At 32.9% G+C, this 21,719-nt stretch overlaps 5 protein-coding genes across 6 annotated transcripts; 3 read left to right on the plus strand and 2 right to left on the minus strand.

Moving 5' to 3' along the window:
* The first annotated feature begins 10 nt into the window (after positions 1-10).
* LOC128896944 (GDP-fucose transporter 1) lies at positions 11-1,837 on the plus strand. Its single transcript, XM_054160546.1, has 4 exons — positions 11-560; positions 644-848; positions 912-1,050; positions 1,112-1,837. The coding sequence occupies exons 1-4, from the start codon at positions 496-498 to the stop codon at positions 1,696-1,698; spliced, it is 996 nt and encodes a 331-aa protein (XP_054016521.1). The 5' UTR covers positions 11-495; the 3' UTR covers positions 1,699-1,837.
* On the minus strand, positions 1,772-4,427 carry LOC128896880 (glutathione hydrolase 7-like). Its single transcript, XM_054160439.1, has 9 exons — positions 4,296-4,427; positions 3,744-3,910; positions 3,516-3,673; positions 3,380-3,459; positions 3,039-3,311; positions 2,663-2,953; positions 2,512-2,578; positions 2,216-2,449; positions 1,772-2,135 (listed from the first exon to the last, which is right to left on the minus strand). Exons 1-9 carry the CDS (start codon positions 4,312-4,314, stop codon positions 1,925-1,927), a joined length of 1,500 nt encoding a protein of 499 aa, XP_054016414.1. The 5' UTR covers positions 4,315-4,427; the 3' UTR covers positions 1,772-1,924.
* Positions 4,428-4,706: 279 nt separating this feature from the next.
* On the plus strand, positions 4,707-10,602 carry LOC128896822 (DNA repair and recombination protein RAD54-like). Of its 2 annotated transcripts, XM_054160350.1 has the most exons (9): positions 4,707-4,873; positions 4,957-5,154; positions 5,223-5,337; positions 6,725-6,934; positions 7,017-7,207; positions 7,278-7,480; positions 7,559-8,835; positions 8,911-9,074; positions 9,153-10,602. In XM_054160350.1, exons 1-9 carry the CDS (start codon positions 4,707-4,709, stop codon positions 9,343-9,345), a joined length of 2,718 nt encoding a protein of 905 aa, XP_054016325.1. In that variant the 3' UTR covers positions 9,346-10,602. The 2 variants fall into 2 exon arrangements, with proteins under 2 accessions (XP_054016325.1, XP_054016316.1); XM_054160341.1 differs by lacking the exons at positions 4,707-4,873; positions 4,957-5,154; positions 5,223-5,337 and adding an exon at positions 6,152-6,388.
* A 185-nt stretch (positions 10,603-10,787) lies between these two features.
* LOC128896766 (protein suppressor of sable) lies at positions 10,788-19,102 on the plus strand. Its single transcript, XM_054160229.1, has 8 exons — positions 10,788-11,542; positions 14,014-14,386; positions 14,529-14,757; positions 14,829-15,181; positions 15,253-15,475; positions 15,564-15,886; positions 15,960-16,191; positions 16,277-19,102. The coding sequence occupies exons 1-8, from the start codon at positions 11,499-11,501 to the stop codon at positions 18,214-18,216; spliced, it is 3,717 nt and encodes a 1,238-aa protein (XP_054016204.1). The 5' UTR covers positions 10,788-11,498; the 3' UTR covers positions 18,217-19,102.
* Positions 19,103-19,523: 421 nt separating this feature from the next.
* Positions 19,524-21,184, minus strand: LOC128897108 (U6 snRNA-associated Sm-like protein LSm8). The gene is made up of 4 exons (XM_054160798.1): positions 20,740-21,184; positions 20,619-20,659; positions 20,271-20,398; positions 19,524-19,741 (listed from the first exon to the last, which is right to left on the minus strand). Exons 1-4 carry the CDS (start codon positions 20,768-20,770, stop codon positions 19,651-19,653), a joined length of 291 nt encoding a protein of 96 aa, XP_054016773.1. The 5' UTR covers positions 20,771-21,184; the 3' UTR covers positions 19,524-19,650.
* Between the last annotated feature and the right edge of the window lie 535 nt (positions 21,185-21,719).

A 21,719-nucleotide genomic window follows, 5' to 3' on the forward strand; every position in this document is an offset into this window, starting at 1 on the left:
ATCAGAAGATTAAAACATTGTTTACTAAGCAATCTGTACAGGCAGATATCAAAGTAAATAATGATAAATGTAATCAGTGAACTGTAGCCAAACATGTATTATAATGCGACCATGATTTCTGCGTGGCATAACCTTAAAAAGAAATTACAGGAACTGACAGATTCAAAAAAATGACATAATACGTTTTATCTATTAATTGAAACTCATGCAATTGAAATTGTAGTTGAATTAGGATAATTTATACACCGCTGCCCTAACATTTATATTCTGGACAAATTTTGTTTAATAAAAGATTATTCGAATCGACGTTTTAATATAAAAGTATTTGATTCAAAATGGTATAAAAATAACTTATTAATACTTTGATGATGCTTTTTATACGATAAATACAATATAGTTTATATTTACTATATATTAATTTTTTCAATAAAGAAGTACACTGCCACATTAATTTAAACAAATATTAACGATAAACTAAATTAAGTATTAATAACGATGGAGTTAGAAAATCGAATGTTTTCAAAGTTCGTATATATCGCAATTGTTGTTTCAGTATACTGGTAAGTTAAAAGAAATTGTAGCAGAGTAAAAATGATAATTTTAGAATAAGAATTTCATTTATATAATTGAATATTTTTTGCAGGATAATTTCTATATTAACAGTATTTATAAACAAAGCTCTTTTATCCAGCGAACTTATAAATTTAGATGCACCACTTTTTGTAACATGGTGTCAATGTATAGTAAGCTTAATTATTTGTGCAACTCTTAATAATCTATCAAAATGGTTCCCAAACCATATTAAGTTTTCAAGTGGGAATCCGTATACTAGAGAAAATCTTAGGAAGGTAATAATTATAATCTAAAAAACTGGTAATAAAAGATTGTATCTACAATTATCATACTTGTAGGTATTACCATTGTCCCTTTTGTTTACTGGGATGATAGCAACTAACAATTTATGTTTGAAATATGTTGATGTTGCATTTTATTATGTAGGACGTTCTCTAACAACTGTATTTAATGTCATTTTCACATATCTTATACTGGGTAAGAATCTTCTAGTAGAAGAATAAAAAGTCAGCAATTATAGTGAATTATAATTTCACAGGTCAAAAGACTTCTGCAAAATGCATTGCATGCTGTGGATTTATTGTGATCGGATTTTGGCTTGGTGTGGGTCAAGAACACGTTGCTGGTTCTTTATCTATTGTAGGAACAATTTTTGGTGTACTTGGATCATTAACACTTTGTTTATATTCCATTCATATGAAGCAAGTTCTTCCAAAATTAAACCAAGATATTTGGTTACTTTCTTATTACAACAATGCGTACAGCGTTTTTATATTTCTTCCACTAATGATAGCAAATGGAGAACATCTTACAGTATATAATTACGATAAAATTGGGTCCCTATTATTTTGGTCTGCTATGGTTGTCGGTGGTATTTGTGGATTTGCTATTGGCTATGTTACAGCACTCCAAATAAAAGTAACATCTCCTTTGACACATAACATCAGTGGAACTGCTAAAGCTTGTGCTCAAACAATTTTGGCAACTTACTGGTTCAATGAAGAAAGATCATTTATGTGGTGGATAAGTAATGTAATTGTTCTTGGCGCTAGTGCAATGTATGCCAGATTAAGACAACTTGATTTAAGCAGAGAATACAAAGAGGATAAACAACAATTACTGTAAAAAGAATAATATAAAACTGAACTGTGAAATTTAATTATATTAAATACATACCTACCTAGATAAAAGTACATACTTTATATATAACATAGACAAATTTATTATATCTTTTATTGTATAAAAAATGGTGTAAAAATAAGTAAATGAAAATAATTAAAAAATAATGTTTATAAAATAATACGTATCATTGAATATATTATTTTTGATAGAAAAAATTAAGAATAAATCTTTAAAATCTTGATGCAAGACCACCTCCTCGGCTATCTGAATGACTCGACATTATATCTTTCCTTTTTATAATTGCATTCACGCTTTTTGATGTTAGATCCGTATCCACGTATGGTACTGGTATCATTGAGCTTAACTGATTTCGTAATTGGATACTCACAGAATGTTTCTGATCACTTTCTACAGCAAGCCCATCCAATGAGAAATAGTACCTATAAGTAATAAAACAATTCATTCAAGGAGTAATGTTTTCAATGGCATTACAATATAAAGTATAAAACAGATTTTGTACCTTGGACATTCAATGGCTTCAGAAATGTTTAAATTACGTACTATAATACTATATAACAATTGTCCAATGATTAATGTATCATCTGTTCCAAATACTCCTCGCAAGCCACATACCGCTTTTTCGTTATAAAAAATGATTGGAGAGAGCATAGATAAACTATTATTTGTATCAGTCTTATCTAGCAGAAAGCCTGCATTTGACATGTATCCAAGACCAAACGGCGCGCTAAGTCCTCTGTAATGTGTTCAAATAACTAATTTGTTAAGTAGAGTACACAGATAGTTTGTAATACTAACGTTACGATACAAACATAAGTGTCTTCCCAATCCATAGCCATGACGCCCGTATATTTTTCTTCTTCGGCTACAATTATCATTTCATAAAATTAATACTGATGTAAAACGTTTATTGTAGAACAAAGATCATAATATAACAGACACTACAAACCATTTTGTTGTAGTTGCAATGGAGTCAATGTCGACTGTATCAATGCTTTGGCTACGCGAATTTGTGTTTCTATTGTGGATGCATTTCCATTGGATATATTGAGATTGTTCAATGACACAATCATTGATTGTAACAATGACATATGTGGAGCATAATACACGGCATGCTTATAAAAACTAGATTTTTTTGCTAAATATACACGGGGTTTGTAATTTGCTAATTGTATTAACAACTTTGGAAGTTGATCTTTGTCATGTAAAAGGTTCTCTGAAAATGTTCCATTATACAATACTGAAATGAAACAAAATAAGGAATTTTGTATTACAAAATATTCACTGTAAAATTACTATTTCATTACTGTTAATATGGTACATACCAGTAGCACTCTGTTGTGCTACAGCAGTTAACATATCACCAAGATCATGTAATTTTAATATATCCCCTGCAGTAAGGTGCCCATATAAAATTTCATAATCAACGTTTTTTGATACTTCGCTTGCTAATTCCTTTGATACAACAAATCCTTCTTTAGCTAAAGTTACAGAAGGTTTAATAATTTCACTCCATGGTAATTTACCTTTTAAGGTATGTGCATATTCTAATCCTTTTAATACAGCTGGTAGACGCACTCTACTTTGTGCAAATGACCCTAATTCATAAATTACATGAATACTATGAAACATTTATGAATTAAATAAATAAATTTCAATCATTTACCTACGATCGTATCATCGACAAAATCAATAATAACTGGATTAGTTCGTTCTTTATGACTATACATCATAACATAGCCACCCCTGAAATTATAATCAAAAATTTAACAAATATTAATGAGGCTTTGCATATGACTTACCCACCCAGACCAGTTTTATGCGGTGCTACCACTGTCATACAAACTGTAGCTGCTATAGCTGCATCTACTGCATTACCTCCCTTTCTTAATATTTTAGTTCCAATTTGTGAGCAATTTGTATAATCAGTTGCAACTGCTCCATGAATTCCAGCATAGTCCTAAGTCAAAGCAATATTATACATGCCATTTATAGTTCCATCACAATGTATTTTATAATGATTTACATACCTGAGGATTTTTCTCTGCGTAAAGTATTTGTAAAACTAACGTTGTCGTAATAGAAATGGTCAAAATGGTAAAACAGCTTATAATAAATTTTAAACCATCTCCACAGTACATACTTAATTTATGTTTATAACTTCTATTCTTTGTTAGAGGACATTCTTCTGTTGGACCTTTTAAAATTAAAGTGATTCAATGCAACAGGTTGCTTTGTAATGAATTTTGTATGATTAAAATGAGAATAACTCATTAATCATTTCTTGGTTAATCTTAAATTCTATAAATTATCGCTAATTTTCTTTCTTTATTTAAATAACGTTAAAAACGAAAACTTTTATGGCTAAAAATATTTATAGGATGTATTAGTTTAGTGTGCATATATAAAAAAAAAGGCGTTGCATTGTTAGTAATAAGTATTTATTATATTTGACGCATTTTTTAAAATACAAGCTTTATGGGTTCATTAATTGTAAGTATATGAATAATAAGATTAACAAGGTTATGTTCGAGTAATGAGTTTAAATTGTTTAGAACAAAATTAAACTAAATAATACTTACGACAGTTATTGTAACACATCGTGAATACATAAATCAATTTGGATAAAACAATGAAATGTCGATAATGTATGTTATAACGACCAGAAAATGCACATTGTGTTTTCCTAACTGTAACTTTGACCCGATTTTTATGCTATATATAATCTATAATACTTCCGAAACATTAATTACTTAATATATCTGATACAGTTAAAAAAGGCAGGAACAAAACAATTAAATATGATGATTTAATTAATATTAAGCATTACAGAAATATCGTCTAATGTTATGCAAAGTGTAATATAAACAATATAAACATTTTACCAATATTTATATTTTATATTGTTGATAACTAATAGTTTCAAATGCTTTTATCGAGTTATAAAATATCAGAATTGAAAAATATTTCTATAAAAGAAATGCAGATATTACATGAAAGAAAGTTTATTCATTGTTTGGAAGAGATATATTTTTAATAATACATATCTTTGTGCTTTTCTTCGTACAATACACAAAAGCAATATGTCAATTGATATATTAGAAATGCTAAAGGAATCAAGAATGATAAAAGTATGTGCACCAATGGTCAGATACAGCAAGTGAGTAATGACAAAGGTTATTTACATGTATCTTTAATATATGTACGATAATAATTATATTTTAAAATTGAACTTTCTAACAGATTACAATTTAGGACTTTGGTAAAACAGTATGATTGTGACATTTGCTTCACTCCTATGATCTTAGCTGATTCGTTTGTACAATCTGATAAAGCCAGGGATAATGAATTTTCAACAACTAATGAAGATAAACCACTAGTTGTTCAATTTGCTGCAAAAACTGTGAACGATTTCGTTGGTGCAGCAGAAATGGTTGCTCCGTGAGTTTTCATAAAAATGAAACAATTCTATGTAGATTTTTATATCTAATGAATGATTAAACTAACAGGTACTGTAGTGGTGTTGATCTGAATTGTGGTTGTCCTCAACGCTGGGCCATAAAAGATGGGTATGGAGCTGATTTGCTTAAAAACCCAGATCTTGTAAAGGATATAATATATCAAGTCAGAAATCGAATACCAAACCCTTTTACTGTATCTGTAAAGATTCGATTGCTAAAAGATATTAATAAAACCATTGAGTTTTGTCGAATTCTTGAAAAAGCAGGGGCCTCTTTTATTACTATTCATGCCAGAACTCCAGAAATGAGAAATGAACCAATTAATATAGATCATTTAAAGTTGGTAAGGAATAGCGTAAAGTTACCCCTTATTGCAAATGGAGATGTGAAAGACTTAGAAAGTGCAGAAAACCTTTTTATAGAATCTAATTGCGAGGCAGTGATGTCTGCACGAGGGATTTTAACAAATCCAGCATTTTTTTCTGGACACTCAGTTACACCTCTAAGTTGTGTACAAGACTGGTTAGATATTACATCGATTATACCAACGCAATTTTTAACTTTTCATCATCATCTCGTATTTATGTTAGAAAAATTACTTCCAAAGAAGAGTAGAATGTGTTTCAATAATTTACAAACCAAATCTGCGGTATTGGAATTTCTAGAAAATTATTATAATATAAAACCAAATGTAAATCCTAAACTATCGAAACCTGTTAAATGTACTTTTAATGTTCCGTGTATAAAATACAATAATAAGTATAAAGCAAACGATGAAGATGATCTATGTACCAATTTCTTGGGAAATATATTCGCTGAATTATGAGTCTATTTATTTGTGTTTTATACATCTATATAAAATAATTAATATCGATACAAACAAAGAAAAAAATTTACAGAATTAAATTACTTCTATGTGCGTACGATTTAAATAAAGCGGTATTAAATTGTTTCAAGTTTCGAACGCTAGGTGTGCTCGATTCTAAACACGATCAGACACGATGTTGTGAAGTGTACCGCTTTATGACTTATAACCGCGAAATTTCTGAAACTTCAGAAATTTTTTATTATTTAGTACTAATGGTATTAATTGAAAAAAGTTGAAAATGCATTTAGTAAATAAAATATGAAATGCGATATATAACATTTCGCTGTAACAATATGAAGGATCTTGAATTGAACCTCTATGACTTTTGAACCCCAAACATAACATGGTAATAATCACGAATTATTATTTATTGTGGACAAACTATTTAAATAGAATGCCAGACCTTCGGTTTACTCTGTATACATAATTTACATAATTTTAATTTTAATAACTAATAACTAATTTTTTGTATGTTATCATAATTAAGTGCACATTATATTTTACTTGGCTATTGTTTACATTCCTTAAGAATGATTACACTGCATTTAAGTTTGATAATTTCGTTTTAAATTGACCTTAATACTTATTAAATTTTTAATAAATGCATATTCATATAATGAAATAATTATAACATTATATTATGTGATAAAATTTTACTTTCATATTTACTGTTACATGCAAGATTCGATCTTTTGCACCTAGTCAAAGAGGAAAGCGTCCATTACTCTCTGATATATCCAATAATGGCTCTTTTTCACCAATTGTGCCACAAGTATATCAGACAAAAAAAAGAATTTGTCGTAATATCAGAGATGTGAAAATACCAGAATATAAAGCCATTGCTCTTTCAGCGAATGATGCACAAGCAACTCAAGAAGTCATTTCTGAACATGTATGTATTTTTATTTATTTAATAACACATTATTTATAATAAAAACATATAGTTCATAAAAAAAATAACACTGAATTTATAGGAAGAAAGGGTAAAGAAACTTCTCAACAAACCATTCAAGATACCAATTCCTGGTTACCAACTATCAGGTCGTGCTTTAGGCACACGTTTATCTGGTCCCCGAAGACCATTACATGATCCTGATGAAGCTAATGCTCTTATTGTTTATTCACCACCTGAATTATCTGAACATGATAGACTAAAATTAGATCAGTGAGTATAAAATAATATTTTCAACATTAAGTCTCTTTAAATTGTTCATAATTGTATGTATGTGTTTCAGATCTAAACAGCTTGTACATGTTGTGGTTGATCCTCTGCTATGTAGTATTTTAAGACCTCACCAAAGAGAAGGTGTTAAATTTATGTATGAATGTGTAACTGGAAAACGCATAGAAGGTGCTTATGGATGTATTATGGCAGATGAAATGGGTCTTGGAAAAACTTTGCAGTGCATAACTCTTTTATGGACTCTATTAAAACAAGGTGAATTATCACTGATTTATATACAAATTGTAATGTTCAGCCATAAATTAAAAGTTAACAGATAATGATATTTTAAAGGACCTGAAGCTAAACCACTTATAGAGAAGGCTATTATCGTTGCTCCAAGTTCTTTGGTTAAAAATTGGTACAATGAAATTTTTAAGTGGTTGAAAAATAGAGTACAACCGCTAGCTATCGATGGTGGTAACAAAGCAGATATCGATGCAAAACTTACAGGTTTCATGAAAACGTATGGTCGTAGATGTGCTAATCCCATTTTAATAGTTAGCTATGAAACTTTTCGTTTACATGCGCATGTTCTCCACCAAGACGAAGTAGGACTCGTACTATGCGACGAAGGTCATCGTTTAAAAAATTCCGAGAATCAAACTTACCAAGCGCTTATGAGTTTGAAAGCTAAAAGAAGAGTATTACTTAGCGGAACACCTATTCAAAATGATCTTCTAGAATATTTTTCTCTTGTACACTTCGTGAATCAAGGATTGTTAGGAACTGCACAGGAATTTCGAAAGAAATTTGAAATACCAATTTTACGAGGCCAAGATGCAGCTGCAACAGACACCGAACGCAAGGTTGCTCAAGAACGCTTAGCAGAATTAATAACTATCGTTAATAAATGTCTCATTAGACGTACCAGCGCTTTACTTTCTAAATATTTACCACTAAAACACGAACTTGTAGTTTGTATAAAAATGGGCAAATTACAAACTGATCTTTATAAAAGTTTTGTACAAAGTGATAGCATAAAAAAATCAATGGAAGAGGATTCCGATGGTCCGAAAAAAGGAAGAAGCCTTTCTGCACTTTCTGCGATTACGCTTTTGAAAAAATTGTGCAATCATCCCGATTTAGTTTACGATAAAATATTAGGGAAAACTGAGGGATTTGAAAACGCTGCAAAATTAATGCCGTCAAACTATAATACTAAAGAAATTTTACCAGAATTGTCCGGAAAATTAATGGTATTAGACTGTCTTCTGGCATCCATTAAAACAACAACAAACGATAAAATTGTATTGGTGTCGAATTATACGCAAACTCTCGATCTATTCGAAAAACTGTGTCACAAACGATGCTACAATTACGTTAGACTCGATGGCACAATGAGTATTAAGAAAAGGGCGAAAGTAGTAGAAAATTTTAATAACCCAGACAGCAGCGATTTTATTTTCATGCTTAGTTCGAAAGCTGGCGGGTGTGGGTTGAATTTAATAGGTGCAAATCGTCTTGTCATGTTCGATCCTGATTGGAATCCTGCAAACGATGATCAAGCTATGGCTCGAGTTTGGAGGGATGGTCAAAAGAAACCATGTTTCGTATACCGTTTTCTTTGCGTATGTAACACAATCTTACTACAATTTCTATCACTTTTCAAGTCAGTTAAAGATGTTGCACATTGTTTGTTATAGACTGGTACTATAGAAGAAAAGATTTTCCAAAGACAAGCACATAAAAAGGCTTTAAGTTCAACAGTTGTAGATCAAGAGGAAGATGTTGCAAGACATTTCACGTTGAACGACTTACGAGATTTGTTTAAACTGGAAGAAAATACGATATCTGATACTCATTCAAAGTACGTATGAAATAATTTAAAATTATAAAGAACTATATGAATAATATAATTGAGAACATTTTTGTGATTATACTTTAGGTTCAAATGTAAACGGTGTATTAATGGTATAGAAGTGAAAGGACCACCAGAGCAATCTGATTGCAATTCTGATCTATCAGATTGGAGGCACGCCCATAATCCGCGAAATTTGCCAGATTTATCGCTACGGCAATGTTGGTCAAGTGGGATTTCTTTCGTTTTTCATCATCGTTCACACGAACAAGTAAAATAAAATTACAGTTTGTACGATTTTCCCTTTTTATACTGCTACATATGTGAAAGTTATTCAATTTTTTATTTAATACAAAGAGTATCTATGGAAGAAATGTATATTTTTCAAGAGTGGATGTAATGTTAATGTTAATGCCTCACCTGACATTGTTTTGTAAAAATACGTAATTATAAGTTACTGTACTATATAGATTTAAAAAAAGTTCGAACAGTATAGGCATTTACACAAATATAGGAGTACGTATGTGAAATAAATTCCTATTTACAGAAATTTCAGATTATGTGTGTATTAAAAATTTTTATATTCACAAATACTGATTTCTAATTTACTATTTTATATGATACCATTAAACTAAGTCTTGTTATAGATGGTCATCAATTCGATGATATGAAAAAAATATTTGTTTTATTTCATTATAAGGAGTATGGAATTAAATAAATTAAAATGCTCAATTGTAATCGAGAAAAAGATTATTCATACAATTCCTCTTTTATAAGTTTGTATAGTTTCGCAATAATAATAGAATCAAGGAAATGCTCAAACGAGATCCTTTCCAATATGGAAGTAAATTCTGAAACATGATGTTTTCGATATGAACAATATATTTATAAGCTCGCTTTCGGGTGAGTTGTGCGTAGAAAACCAAGGGTCAACAGAGGCTTCAGGAATTTGTTCCACATAAACAGCGGAACGGCAGAGAAAAGTGGGGAAACGAGAGGAAGTTAGAGTGGGGGAATAGAAATAATGGAAGAGGCAACACGTGACCGATCAACTCGTTCCCTGATTGGCGGAGAGCAACGAACTCGCTTTCCCTCCTAACCCGTTGCCGTTCGCTCGCCCTTCTTCCGAGGTTCTGTGCAGCTGCCCGCTCAGAATAGTTCCAGATGTGGCCATGTTTAGTTTGATCTTTGAAGTTTTCGCTCATCGTCTCATAACTGATACATTTTTATACTATCTGCTGACACAGTAATACGGTCTGTCCGACCATCGTATTTTTCGCCTGCCTGCGGCTAGTCTCGTTCATAAATACATATGTTCTTCTTTTGCTGGGATTAATCTCCAAACGCGGAAGTAACACGAGAGACGTTAAAACGCCTGTAAATCCATCGGGAAACATGAAATCGCGTCGAGTCCGTGGATACTGATACTTTTCGATAATTCTATCGTCAATAACAGAAGCGCGTCTGATCGAATTCGCAGTTGTTTCTACGGCGAGGCCAGATCAATTTGTCGTTCCCTTTCTCTCTCTCTCCCAAAGATTTTAAAGAATAAAAAAGAAAAAGAAAATAGAGAACGCCGTTATCAAATTCTCGACGGGAATCGTCAAAGTGGAAGCTACGCTTCGCAAGATTCTTCGAAGCTTCGAGTCGTAGTTTCGGAGAAACGTTTGGATTTTGTCCTTTATCGTTGTCGGTACGGATTGCTAAAAAAAAAAAAGAAAGAACAATACGCACGCGCATTTCCTTTCGAGCATCGCCCCGTTTTTTACACGCTTTTGCCAAGTATACATTCACGTCCATACGAGAAAGAGATAATCTAAGACGCCTACGAACTTGTCGTCGAGCCGCCATATGCCACGTCAAGCCAGAATGACGTTGCAGTGGCGAGATCACGCCATTTAACGAAATTTAATAGCGAAGAAAGGAGATACACAGTGTAATACATACTTCGCCGAATCTAAAGTGCATTGATAAGTATTACGGGGATAAGAACAGAGGATAGAAGAAAGTATTTAGTACGAAAATAAGCCTGTGTTCAGGCGTGAAGAACATTCGAGAGAAAAAGAAAAACAGGGGCGTAACCGAGTTGATGAAAAGGGACAGAAAACGTTAACGAAACTGGTACATTCGTTTGTTGGTGCGCGCACGCGCGCCCTACGTTAATATCGAGAGAGAAAGAGAAACGGAAAGACGCACGACACATATATATATATGTATATATACATATATACATATATGTATATATATTCTGTAGGCTAATTTGTGTCCCGTAGAACCGAGTATTTTCCAAATTTCAAATGCTAGAATTCAGGCACGCGATTATTTCGCAAACAAAGAGCCATCGAGTGTGGTCGCGTCAATCGATCGAATGATCATCGTCGGGCCACAGTGCTATATCATACGGTACAAAACACGATCGATCGGGACAAAACAATGGCATTAGAGAGTGTTTCCGCGGCTGAGACTCTAATCCAAAGGTTTGCCTCCACATTTTTTATTCACCAAACAAAACAGTCGAAATTTTCTATGACTGTATTACCACCACGTCACACGTCGACCCCCTCTCCGGAGGCTCTGTGCTGTCCCCCGCTTTTCGTTCGGCATATACCATTGGCACCGCGGGGAAAAGCGAACCCATTACGCTGTTGTTCGGGTACACGTAATTCATTTTTGTTCTCTTTATGTACTTTCATCGGGTTCTTCATTGCTTGGAAATTAAGCTAGCCAAACTATTCTAAAATTACGCCTTCGCTTTATACGCGCGAACAATGCCTTGACATATCGTTCAAAGGTCAAGGTCATTTTCGTAACGAAGCAACGTTTTCCGTCCATTTACAAGTGTCGAGCTGTACATTATTTCGATGAAACTTCACGTTATCCATAGAAATTTCAGTTACACGTATAAACTCACGTTTGTAGCTAATGAGCATTATCCGATAATAACGTTTTCGACCTCGTTGCAGGCCCTTCTCAGCGAATATTCTACAATTAATTTTAAGATCAATTGGCATAATAATTGGCGTAATAATTACGATCCGCCAAATGAAATTCTAAGATTGTGAATATATCTTTGAAGAAATTATAGAATTTTCGTTGAGAAGAGCTTGTAACAAGATCGAAACCGTTGCGATTGATAACGAATAAATGGTCATTGGATAAGAACATAAGTTTTATCTTTGTACAAGCATCAGTTGCCAAATATTTGAATGTGTAAACGTTTATGTCTCGGTACGTAGATATAAATGTTTACTACAATGCTTGCACGTAATTTTCATTTTCCAGAGAGCATTGAAGAACTACATTTTATCGATGAGATTTCTCTTGTACATGAAAAATTCTAGAATCGAGAAAATATGCACGTGATTCTTCCGGGGAGGGAAGGTATTCCTGTATACATTTCCCGACTTCGCAGACGACATATTTACACAGACAGATTTACACAGCTATCTACACGTGTCACACATGTAGCGACTACGTGATGTACATACATACATGTATACATAATTTACGTACATATGTATGTATATGCAAGCGGATGAACGAGACAGAAAACGGGTCTACACGCGAAGAAATTCTGACGGTGCGACGTCGACATTTAAAAAAATATATATGTTACACGCACTGTTGGCAATGCTGTAACGATGACAATGAGATATGCTGCAAAATAATGTGATGTTGTATATCGATCCAATGTTTATGCTATTGCATCGATGATGATGAATTATGATAGTTGTAATGATAATGATGCTAAAATGATGAACGTGATTCGTGGGTAAGGTAACTCCAATCTATTTATTTTTCTATACGACGTGCAGACGACGCGTTTCATTGTGCTCTGTTTAACAACTTCTAGCGCCTGTAATTTGCCGATTACTTTTCTATTATATTTCTATTTATTCGTTTTAAACGTGGGTATGGTTATTATGCTTTACTTTATCGTATGGGTATTTTTTTCTCTTTCTATTATAATTTTATGCTTTTACACGTAATGCGACGCAACGTGCAAACGTTGTTACAATGTTTCGAGTAGACATCGTCGTGCGATTCGAAACGAGTCGATACAGTATTACATTAATCACGGGGAAACCCATCATTTTTCAAGCATATGTAACGTTGACTATACATTTCTGAGTTTCATCGATCGATGCTTGCTGTGCTACACACAACATGTCCGTTAGTCGTGCTCCAAAGACAAGCTAATGTTTTCAGCTGAACTAGTAGCGGGACATCTTTCGGGTATACTCTGCTCGACCAGTTTTCGATGTTCCTTTGTCCACGCCAACATATAAGCCCATAATGTATTTAATGACCATCGCTGATAATGTCCTTGACAGCCATTATGAGTACGGTCCAATTTCCTCATGAAAAACTCCTTTTTTTTCACTTAATCGATAAAGCGCATTTTTGCGTTTCCTCTTTGATCATTTAAAAATAATGATGATGATGATAATGACAATGAGGTGATAGAGCCCATTGAATTAATTTGTTTATGAAAAATCTTACCTACAAAGAATTTTCAGAATTATTAGGTATCTCAGGGTGTTAGATGCTTAGAAATATCTGAAAGAATATTTTAAGCTATTATTTTCATATAATCTAGCTTATTTCCTGTTTTAATTAAAATTTTTGCTTATAAATATTAGAAAGAAATTAAAAATGATGTCTATAGTAATTTCATTGATAGATATACAACATCTGGTTTCATCAAATCTCTATAATAATACATTAACATTGTATTATTATTAATTATAACTGCACAAATTAAAAAATGATAATTTGCCAAACTTGTTAAACAGACAAATTTACATAATTGTATGTCATTGTCATAAATTTCTTGAGTCTTATATCCTAATACATTTCAAAATACAAATATACAACAATGCACACATAGATATTTCAAACGTTTTAAATGTTTTTAACTAACACTACGTTTTTAATATATGCATAGTAATAATGACAATGACTTGGAAGATGGAGAAATTCCATCCGATGAAGACGATGAACCTGTACCACCACCACCAGCTGATGATACTGTCAAGAATACATCGAAGACAGATACATCAAAAAATAAAAGCTTTGATTCTAAGTTTAATAAAAATAAAAAGTCCAGTGTACAAGGAGGCAGTAAACATGAGCGGTTCTTAAAGTACAAAAGCCCAACAGAAGATTGGGCTGGTGATGTCGAGAAGGCTATTAGGGCAGCTTTAGAAGAGGATGGTGCTAGAAGCCAAGATTCTAAATCTAAGAGTAAAAATAATAGAAATAAGAGTAGGAAAAGGCTACGAGATGAAAGAGAAGAAGACCGTAGCAAGGATCAGAAGGTTTTTAGATGGATAATATTTCTAATGGTTCTAAAAAATTAACTTTCACAAGGATAATGTATTTGTGAAACTTAATTTTTAAGATACCATGTTACAATGGGATGTCAGAACTATAGTTTTACTATTAATATATTGGTTACAGAGGCGAAAGGTGAGCGATGATGAAAATGCTAATGATGACGAAGATGAAATGTTATTTGTAAGAGGTGCTTCACCTGTTAGGAAAGATTCACAAGAAAATAGTTCCCCGAGACATACCAATGAACATGAAAATTTTGACAGTAACTCTGATTACGATGAAAGGCCTACTGTAAATCGTCATAGGGATAATGATACTAAGCGTGGCAGTACAAGAGGCGGTGGAGGAGGAGGTACAATGATAAAAATACAGTTTATTAAATGTTTTTTTGCAAATTTCATAAAAATATTTCTATTATAATAGGAAGAAGAGGTGGTAAAAGCGAACGCGGCGGTAAAAATAAAACTCGTGGACAAATGCGTAATGATAGAAATGGACGAAGAAATCAGAGCAATGACCATAATCAAGATCCAGATGCTATATGCGTTTACTACATGCAAGGAAAATGTCATAGAGGAGACGACTGCCCCTTTTCGCATAATGCATTGCCACCTAGAAAAATGGAACTATGTAAATTTTACCTTATGGACTGTTGCGCGAAGAGAGACAAGTGTCTTTACATGCATCATGATTTTCCATGTAAATTTTTCCATACAGGATTGAAATGCAATCAGGGAGAAAATTGTAAATTCTCCCATCAACCTTTAAATGAACAGGTACAAATAGCTAAGCTCTCAATGCATTTCATTTAAATATCATATTAAAAGTCAATATTGTTGTCATTTAGGTAAAAGGAATACTACTGAAACATTTAGAAACAGCACCAAAGGAAATTCTTGGTGATTTTCCTCGTTTAAGTAGAGAAGGAGCAATGTTAATGATTAATAACACAGCAAGAACACTAGCACAAGGTCAGGAGGCCACAAATCAAAAGATTCCAAGTCTTTTCGATTTAAATGTGACTGCACCAATTAATGCCACAGAAAAAAGTAATGAAAAGGAAGAAAAAGGTAGTTAATAATATTTTGATTATTATAATAGAGATTAAGTGAAAGATATGATTTTAAGGTCATTAATAAATATTAATTTCCGATACAGAAGAACACACAGTGCAACCTAAAACTGTTAGAGAAAGAAAACCATCTGGCAAAAAAACTCGATGGGGGTCAGATGAAGATAGAGTTCCATACGAACAAATTATGCTATTACAATCAGCCAATGAGTTCGGTTTGCAACTTCCTAATGCTGCATTAGGTTTGGCAACTCAACAGCAACTACATCAAAAACCATTGACACCATCTTTACCAAACATGGATTTTTATACAGAGGCCAATTCCGATTTGAACAAAGCTACTTTAAGTAAAGTAAGGGATAGAGAAGATTTTACAAAGGATGTAGAAGAAGATGAGATTCTAGAACAGGTATAATAGTTATGCTCCTATCCTATGCGATAAATCTTTTAAACCTACAACTATTCGTAATATTCTTTTTCAGGCAAAGAAAAAAGATACTTCTATACTTGAAAATTCGAAAGATATAGATTTAAGGCAATTATTAAAAAGTTCAAAAAAATCCCCACCCGTTGTTAGTATAGCAGATGAAGTAGCAAATCTTACTAAATCAAAGTTCGAGGAAGAAAGTGATCAGGACGAAGAAACTGATCTTGTTATCGAGGTGCCAGCCGAAGATGACGATAAACCGAAAGACAAAAGTACAGATCAAGAAGGTAGATTGTTATATACTGCTTTATCATCAAGTAATAAGTAAAATAAGTAACTAATATTAATCAACAAATACTCGATTTGTTACAGAAACGTCTACCGCAAATGAACAAAGTATTAATTTAAATGCTTCTTCGCCGCATGCGGAAGAGCAAGAAGTACCGGCACATTTACCGAAAAAGGCACAAGAATTGTTTATGCGTATCCAACAACAACAACGGGCAGCTCAAGATAGCTTTAAAAATATGGAGAACGAATGTCCTACACGAAACACAGATCAAATTTTAGAAGATTGGTACTCAGATGACGAGGACGACGATGACGACGACGAAGGTGGTAACCTTACGATAGTACTATCTAATAAGGACAATTTGAAAGAAGAAAACGAGTTCGCAGAAAAGACACAGAATATTGTCATTAAAGAAGAATTTCAGCCCCAAACCGTAACACCTACCATACCACAGCCAGCAGCTATCGTAGACAAACTCGGTGATTTGAGTAAAATCGATATCAGCGCTGAAGTGTCGAAGTTGTTATCTTCGCTCAAAGCACACAGTTCGACTACTGGCAAATCTGGTCAACAGTCTTCAAATGGACAGGATTATCTTTCGAAAGTTAAATCCTCGCCAGATAGAGCATCATTAGATGATTCCAATAGCCAAAATAAAATGGGTATTCCTACAACGTTCAATACTTCAAATCAATTGGCAAAAATCGAGAATGAAACAACGAGTCCGCGTTCCTCGCCTGGAACGAGCTCCGCGCCTGTGTCGAGAGATCCTCGCATGTCCCGGGATCCACGGCAACGTAGAGATGAACAGAAGCCAAGTAGTCCCAGCAGGATAGACTGTAAAAAAGAATCGAAACATCTTCGACTGGAAACAAGCATCTACAGTTCTGGTATTACCGCTGTTGATACTAATATGGACACAGATCTTCGTACCAAGACGGATCAGGATCTTAGAAGGAAAGATATGGATTTCAGACAACGATTTCAAACTGGTTTCGGGGATACGGATCTTCGAGTTGTCGGTGCAAGTTTTACAGATGCATCGACAAAATCTGACATTGATCTGCGACAAATGTTAAGTCTACCTTTCAAACCAGCACCATCACACATACCATGCACGGAAATAGACGCGAGTATCTCTTCGCATCCTCCAATGGTGTACAAAGTGTACGTTGTTGACATACCAAGACCCGATTACACGGGTCTTAAACTCACGAAGAACGACGCACTGGTGAAATACGATCCACGTTTGAGGAAAATATTTAGAATCGGTAAAATCGAACTAGCCGATTCTCCTATGTCTCCACCTCCACTGAAACCAGATACTCCGAAATCCCCCCCTCAAATTCGATCTGATCCGCGTCGAAAAGCTCTCGAGGCTTCCAATTTATCTTCTCAAAATGTAAATGCTTCCATGATGAAAACTGTACAGCAGTCACCAATGGAAATAACGAACATAGGAATTGGCCCTGGTGGATTGTCCGTTCCTCAGGTTATACCCGGACCGCAAGCTATGCAAGGAGGACAAGGTATGATGCCTATGGGTCCGAATCCAATGCTGGGAAACATGGGCCCGATGGGACCCATGATGAACGCACCTATGGGCCCTCAAAATATGGCACCTATGGGTATGACAGGAATGTCCAATATGCCACCAGGCATGCCTCTTAATGGACCACCAGTTGTGCCTCAAAGTCAGATGAACTTTGATCCACGTTTTAACGTGCAACGTAACAATGGAGCCGGACTTCTGGGTCCAGCACCTGGTGTAGGTTTTGGACCAGATGTTAATTCATCGTACGACGGTGCAACCAATTATTCTGGTAGTAATTTCAATAATTTTGGTCCCGGTCCTGGTCCAGTACCTCCAGATTCTGCTATGATGGGGTTCAATCCAAACGGCCCGAATCCAAATTTTGGTATGGATGGGGCAGAGTGGAATGGAACTAATCAAAATAGACGAGGTGGTCGAATTAGGCGGCGGAATCGAAACAGGACCAATATCGTGACTAATAATTAAAGCAATAAGCAATTTTGAGTAGGTACATAAGCGAAGTACCTGGTGATAATTCTCATTCTAATTTAAATTTGTACAGCATGCATTGTTGATATAATGCATTCATTTATGCGGTCCAGATTAATTGTTTTAATCGTGTCAATTGTACATGGTGTCAAATGCTCGCTAGTGATTATATAACAGAATAGAAATTTAAGGAGTCGAAAATATTAAGAAATTGTAAATGAATATACTTTCAAGCATTTGTTAAAACGCATGCACATCGTGAATGCTGTGGATAATGCTCATAATCACGTGACGTTCTATATTTTATTTAAAAATATAAATCATATTCTACGATGAAATTATATACACAATACATTTATTAAATTACAGATAAATGAAATTAATTGATTGAGCAAACTTGTCTGTATATATAGAAGAACATTATCAATTTGAAAAGACATTTAATACATAAGGTATGATGAATAAAAATAGTTTGATTTATATTTTTTTTATGTCTTCCATGTATAGTACGTAACATCAATGCATTATATACGATTCATGTGCACACTGTAGTTTTTGGCTTTTAGGACGCATGTAGATTTTATCGAGTTGCGTTCGAACGAGTATGATGTAAATTATTCGATTGTTAAATGGCCTAAGGCTCATTATCATAAATTGTAACACCAATGAAGTAACGGTACATCAATCAGTACGACATTGCAATATTTTGTAAAAAATTAATGTATTTATAAGAATTTTGAAAACAGTTGTACATGGAGATAATTTTTTACTTGCGATAAGTATTGAAGATATATAAATGGGTACATAAAATCTTTCATTTCAATTTTTGTAGAAGTTGCAAACTAAAAACTTTCGAATAGATGTTAATCCTGTAATAACGTAAGTTTTACAATGTTGGTAAAACTTCTATCCAGTAATTACATTTATCCCTTTCGTGGTACAATTGTACGTTCCACATTAATGTTAAACACATTTATCTGCTAAAATGCGGTTAAGAATACTTCCTCTCTGAGAAATAATATTAGAAACAGATTATATTTAAATTTAATGAATTGTTCAGTCATTATCCAGTGTTAACCTACCAATTATATTTTTCTTTATTATTATTATGATACTATAAAGTAAAATTACATTTGTAAAAAAATAAAGTTTACTATTATATAGTAAAACTTTTTGTACAGTTCAATTATTGATTCTGATAAGATTTTACTTCGTTATTATTATATCATAAATAACGCTGTATTTCCGCAGTGTACTTTTTAAAATACAAATACTCTAAATTATGGATATAAAAGATGACAAGATTTGTACAATATATATCATATATAAGATGTTGTACTTTTATCAAGCTATACTTCACTGTTACAGATTCTTATTAAATTATCATTATTATTTTTATGTCATAATAATTATAATTATAATCATATTCCACTAATGTACAATAGAACTTAGAGGATCGGCTCTTATACCCGATAGATCCAAACGTGCATCCATCTCGTCATCCAATTCTCCTACAATTGCCCTACAGAAAATGAAGAAAAGAAAATACAAATGTAATATGTTTAAAACGATCCTTATATGTTTGCTTTGTACACAATTAATTGTACATTATTAATGTTCTCCATTATTATAATTATGGGCATTTAATCTCTCTACAATCCACTACTAATTATATTATGAAATATGTATATACTTTTAATATAGTAACAAATGTACATATGTAATTCAAAATGTAAATTAACAATCTTGTTATAACTGTACACTCACATATTTTTTTAAATAACAGTATTCATGCAATTTTTGAGACTGCTAGAATGATGGGAATTTATATTATTAACTTATTTATATATCTCAACGTGTTTATACTATCATTTATTATATGTAATTTAAATACAAATAATTAATGTATCAATTTAAAGAAAAGAGGTGATGTATTAATTTGTAGCAAACATAGACAAAAAATAAGTTCAATAATGATAGCAATAATAGAGAAGCATTTGGATACATTTTCTAATGTATATAATTAATAGTAATTAAATTAAATTACTTACACATTGTCACCTCTGATGATATGTAAGCCTAATACAACTTGTTCTACACCTTGTGTTGTACTGTATACTCGTTCATGTGATTCATCCAATATTATATTAATGGTTTGGTCGAAACCTTTCAATGTACCCTAAAAAAACATAAATTGTGAACATGGAATTGATCAATTACACTTAACATTATACAAAAATGTCAATCTAGTAGCAAAGAACTTAAACAAATTATTTAATAGAAATTAACTTTCTTCTCTGACTGAAAACAAAAGCAAATTTTGCAAAGTTTGTAATAGTAACTTTAAGGTACAATGCGGGTTACAAACAAATTAGGCACACTACAAATAATGTCCTTACGATAAAATTCCTGCCATCAGAAGTGATAATCGAAACGGTATCTGTGATTTGTTAAGGTTACACAAACAACTAGTATAAATTATAATATTACGATCATAAAATCTAGTTAAAAAAAGGATACGATTCACGTAACTTTCCAAACCTGACGCCATAATCTTAATTACTAATTATACATTAAGATAATTTCTACATACAAATGTAAAACAATTGCGCGCGTATAATAAACGTTTGTTGTGATACAGGTATATCTGGGTATATCGACTAATTATTCTTTTACAGGCACATACATTACTCAACGGATATTAAAATAAAATTACACTAAGAATTCGTAAATTAAAACCAACATAAAGTTAGACTGTTCTACGTTCAACGAGGAATGTTTTTTCAACCACACAATCCGTGGATTGAAACAGGGATCAACAAATGCACCGTTAGCTAATCGTTATCAGAACGCAAATACAAAGATGATTAGTATAACCGTCTACGTATGGTACGAGAATAATTTCTTTCGTTTTACAAAATTCTTTATAGCTGCAAATTTATAGTACAGTGTATTTATGGAGGAATATCATAATGAATTAAAAGCTGTTATAGAAATTAAGATGATATATTGTTGATACAAATATCGAAATACAATTTATCAAAAATTTACTCGTTGGATCAATATCCCTAGCTAGAACAAGTTTATATGTTGGGAGCAGTGATAGGCAAAACGCTAGGCTTCGAATAAATCTGAAGTTTGCCGATATGTCTATCTCCTTTCCTCTTTAGAACATTTTCCAAAGAAGGAAAAGAGATAAACATATCGGCAGACTTCAGATTTATTCGAAGTCTAGGGTTTTGCCCATCTCTGGTTGGGAGCAGAAAGACCACCGCTCACTGAGACGCTCATTGGGCCGGTTTTAGTACTAGTGACGCCATCAGTGGTAAAACGCTCAAGTTTATAGTGAAAATAGTTCCCACTATTCTTGCTAGATGGCGACACTAGTTAAAGGGTAGATAAATTACTGCTGCGTTAAATAATTATTCATTCAAATGATAAATTGGACTATTAACTAATATATTGTAGTGTTATATGGCAAGGAATCGTATTAATTATAC

The sequence above is a fragment of the Hylaeus anthracinus genome, unplaced genomic scaffold (assembly GCF_026225885.1).
Source record: "Hylaeus anthracinus isolate JK02 unplaced genomic scaffold, UHH_iyHylAnth1.0_haploid 0, whole genome shotgun sequence".
Taxonomy (NCBI): domain Eukaryota; kingdom Metazoa; phylum Arthropoda; class Insecta; order Hymenoptera; family Colletidae; genus Hylaeus; species Hylaeus anthracinus.

Excerpts from the sequence above, each read along its gene's own strand:
- LOC128896944 (XM_054160546.1), top strand. The coding sequence starts at position 496 with ATGGAGTTAGAAAATCGAATGTTTTCAAAGTTCGTATATATCGCAATT. Across the intron at positions 561-643 it reads ATTGTTGTTTCAGTATACTG|GATAATTTCTATATTAACAG; the intron begins GTAAGTTAAAAG and ends TATTTTTTGCAG. Across the intron at positions 849-911 it reads CTAGAGAAAATCTTAGGAAG|GTATTACCATTGTCCCTTTT; the intron begins GTAATAATTATA and ends TCATACTTGTAG.
- LOC128896880 (XM_054160439.1), bottom strand. Across the intron at positions 2,450-2,511 it reads ACTTATGTTTGTATCGTAAC|AGGACTTAGCGCGCCGTTTG; the intron begins GTTAGTATTACA and ends AACACATTACAG. Across the intron at positions 2,136-2,215 it reads GAAGCCATTGAATGTCCAAG|GTACTATTTCTCATTGGATG; the intron begins GTACAAAATCTG and ends TATTACTTATAG.
- LOC128896822 (XM_054160350.1), top strand. The coding sequence starts at position 4,707 with ATGAAAGAAAGTTTATTCATTGTTTGGAAGAGATATATTTTTAATAAT. Across the intron at positions 4,874-4,956 it reads CCAATGGTCAGATACAGCAA|ATTACAATTTAGGACTTTGG; the intron begins GTGAGTAATGAC and ends ACTTTCTAACAG. Across the intron at positions 7,481-7,558 it reads ATGGACTCTATTAAAACAAG|GACCTGAAGCTAAACCACTT; the intron begins GTGAATTATCAC and ends GATATTTTAAAG.
- LOC128896766 (XM_054160229.1), top strand. The coding sequence starts at position 11,499 with ATGGCATTAGAGAGTGTTTCCGCGGCTGAGACTCTAATCCAAAG. Across the intron at positions 11,543-14,013 it reads GCTGAGACTCTAATCCAAAG|TAATAATGACAATGACTTGG; the intron begins GTTTGCCTCCAC and ends ATATATGCATAG. Across the intron at positions 15,182-15,252 it reads ATCAACCTTTAAATGAACAG|GTAAAAGGAATACTACTGAA; the intron begins GTACAAATAGCT and ends GTTGTCATTTAG.
- LOC128897108 (XM_054160798.1), bottom strand. The coding sequence starts at position 20,770 with ATGGCGTCAGGTTTGGAAAGTTACGTGAATC. Across the intron at positions 20,660-20,739 it reads TTTGGAAAGTTACGTGAATC|ATACCGTTTCGATTATCACT; the intron begins GTATCCTTTTTT and ends AACAAATCACAG. Across the intron at positions 20,399-20,618 it reads CTGATGGCAGGAATTTTATC|GGTACATTGAAAGGTTTCGA; the intron begins GTAAGGACATTA and ends ATGTTTTTTTAG.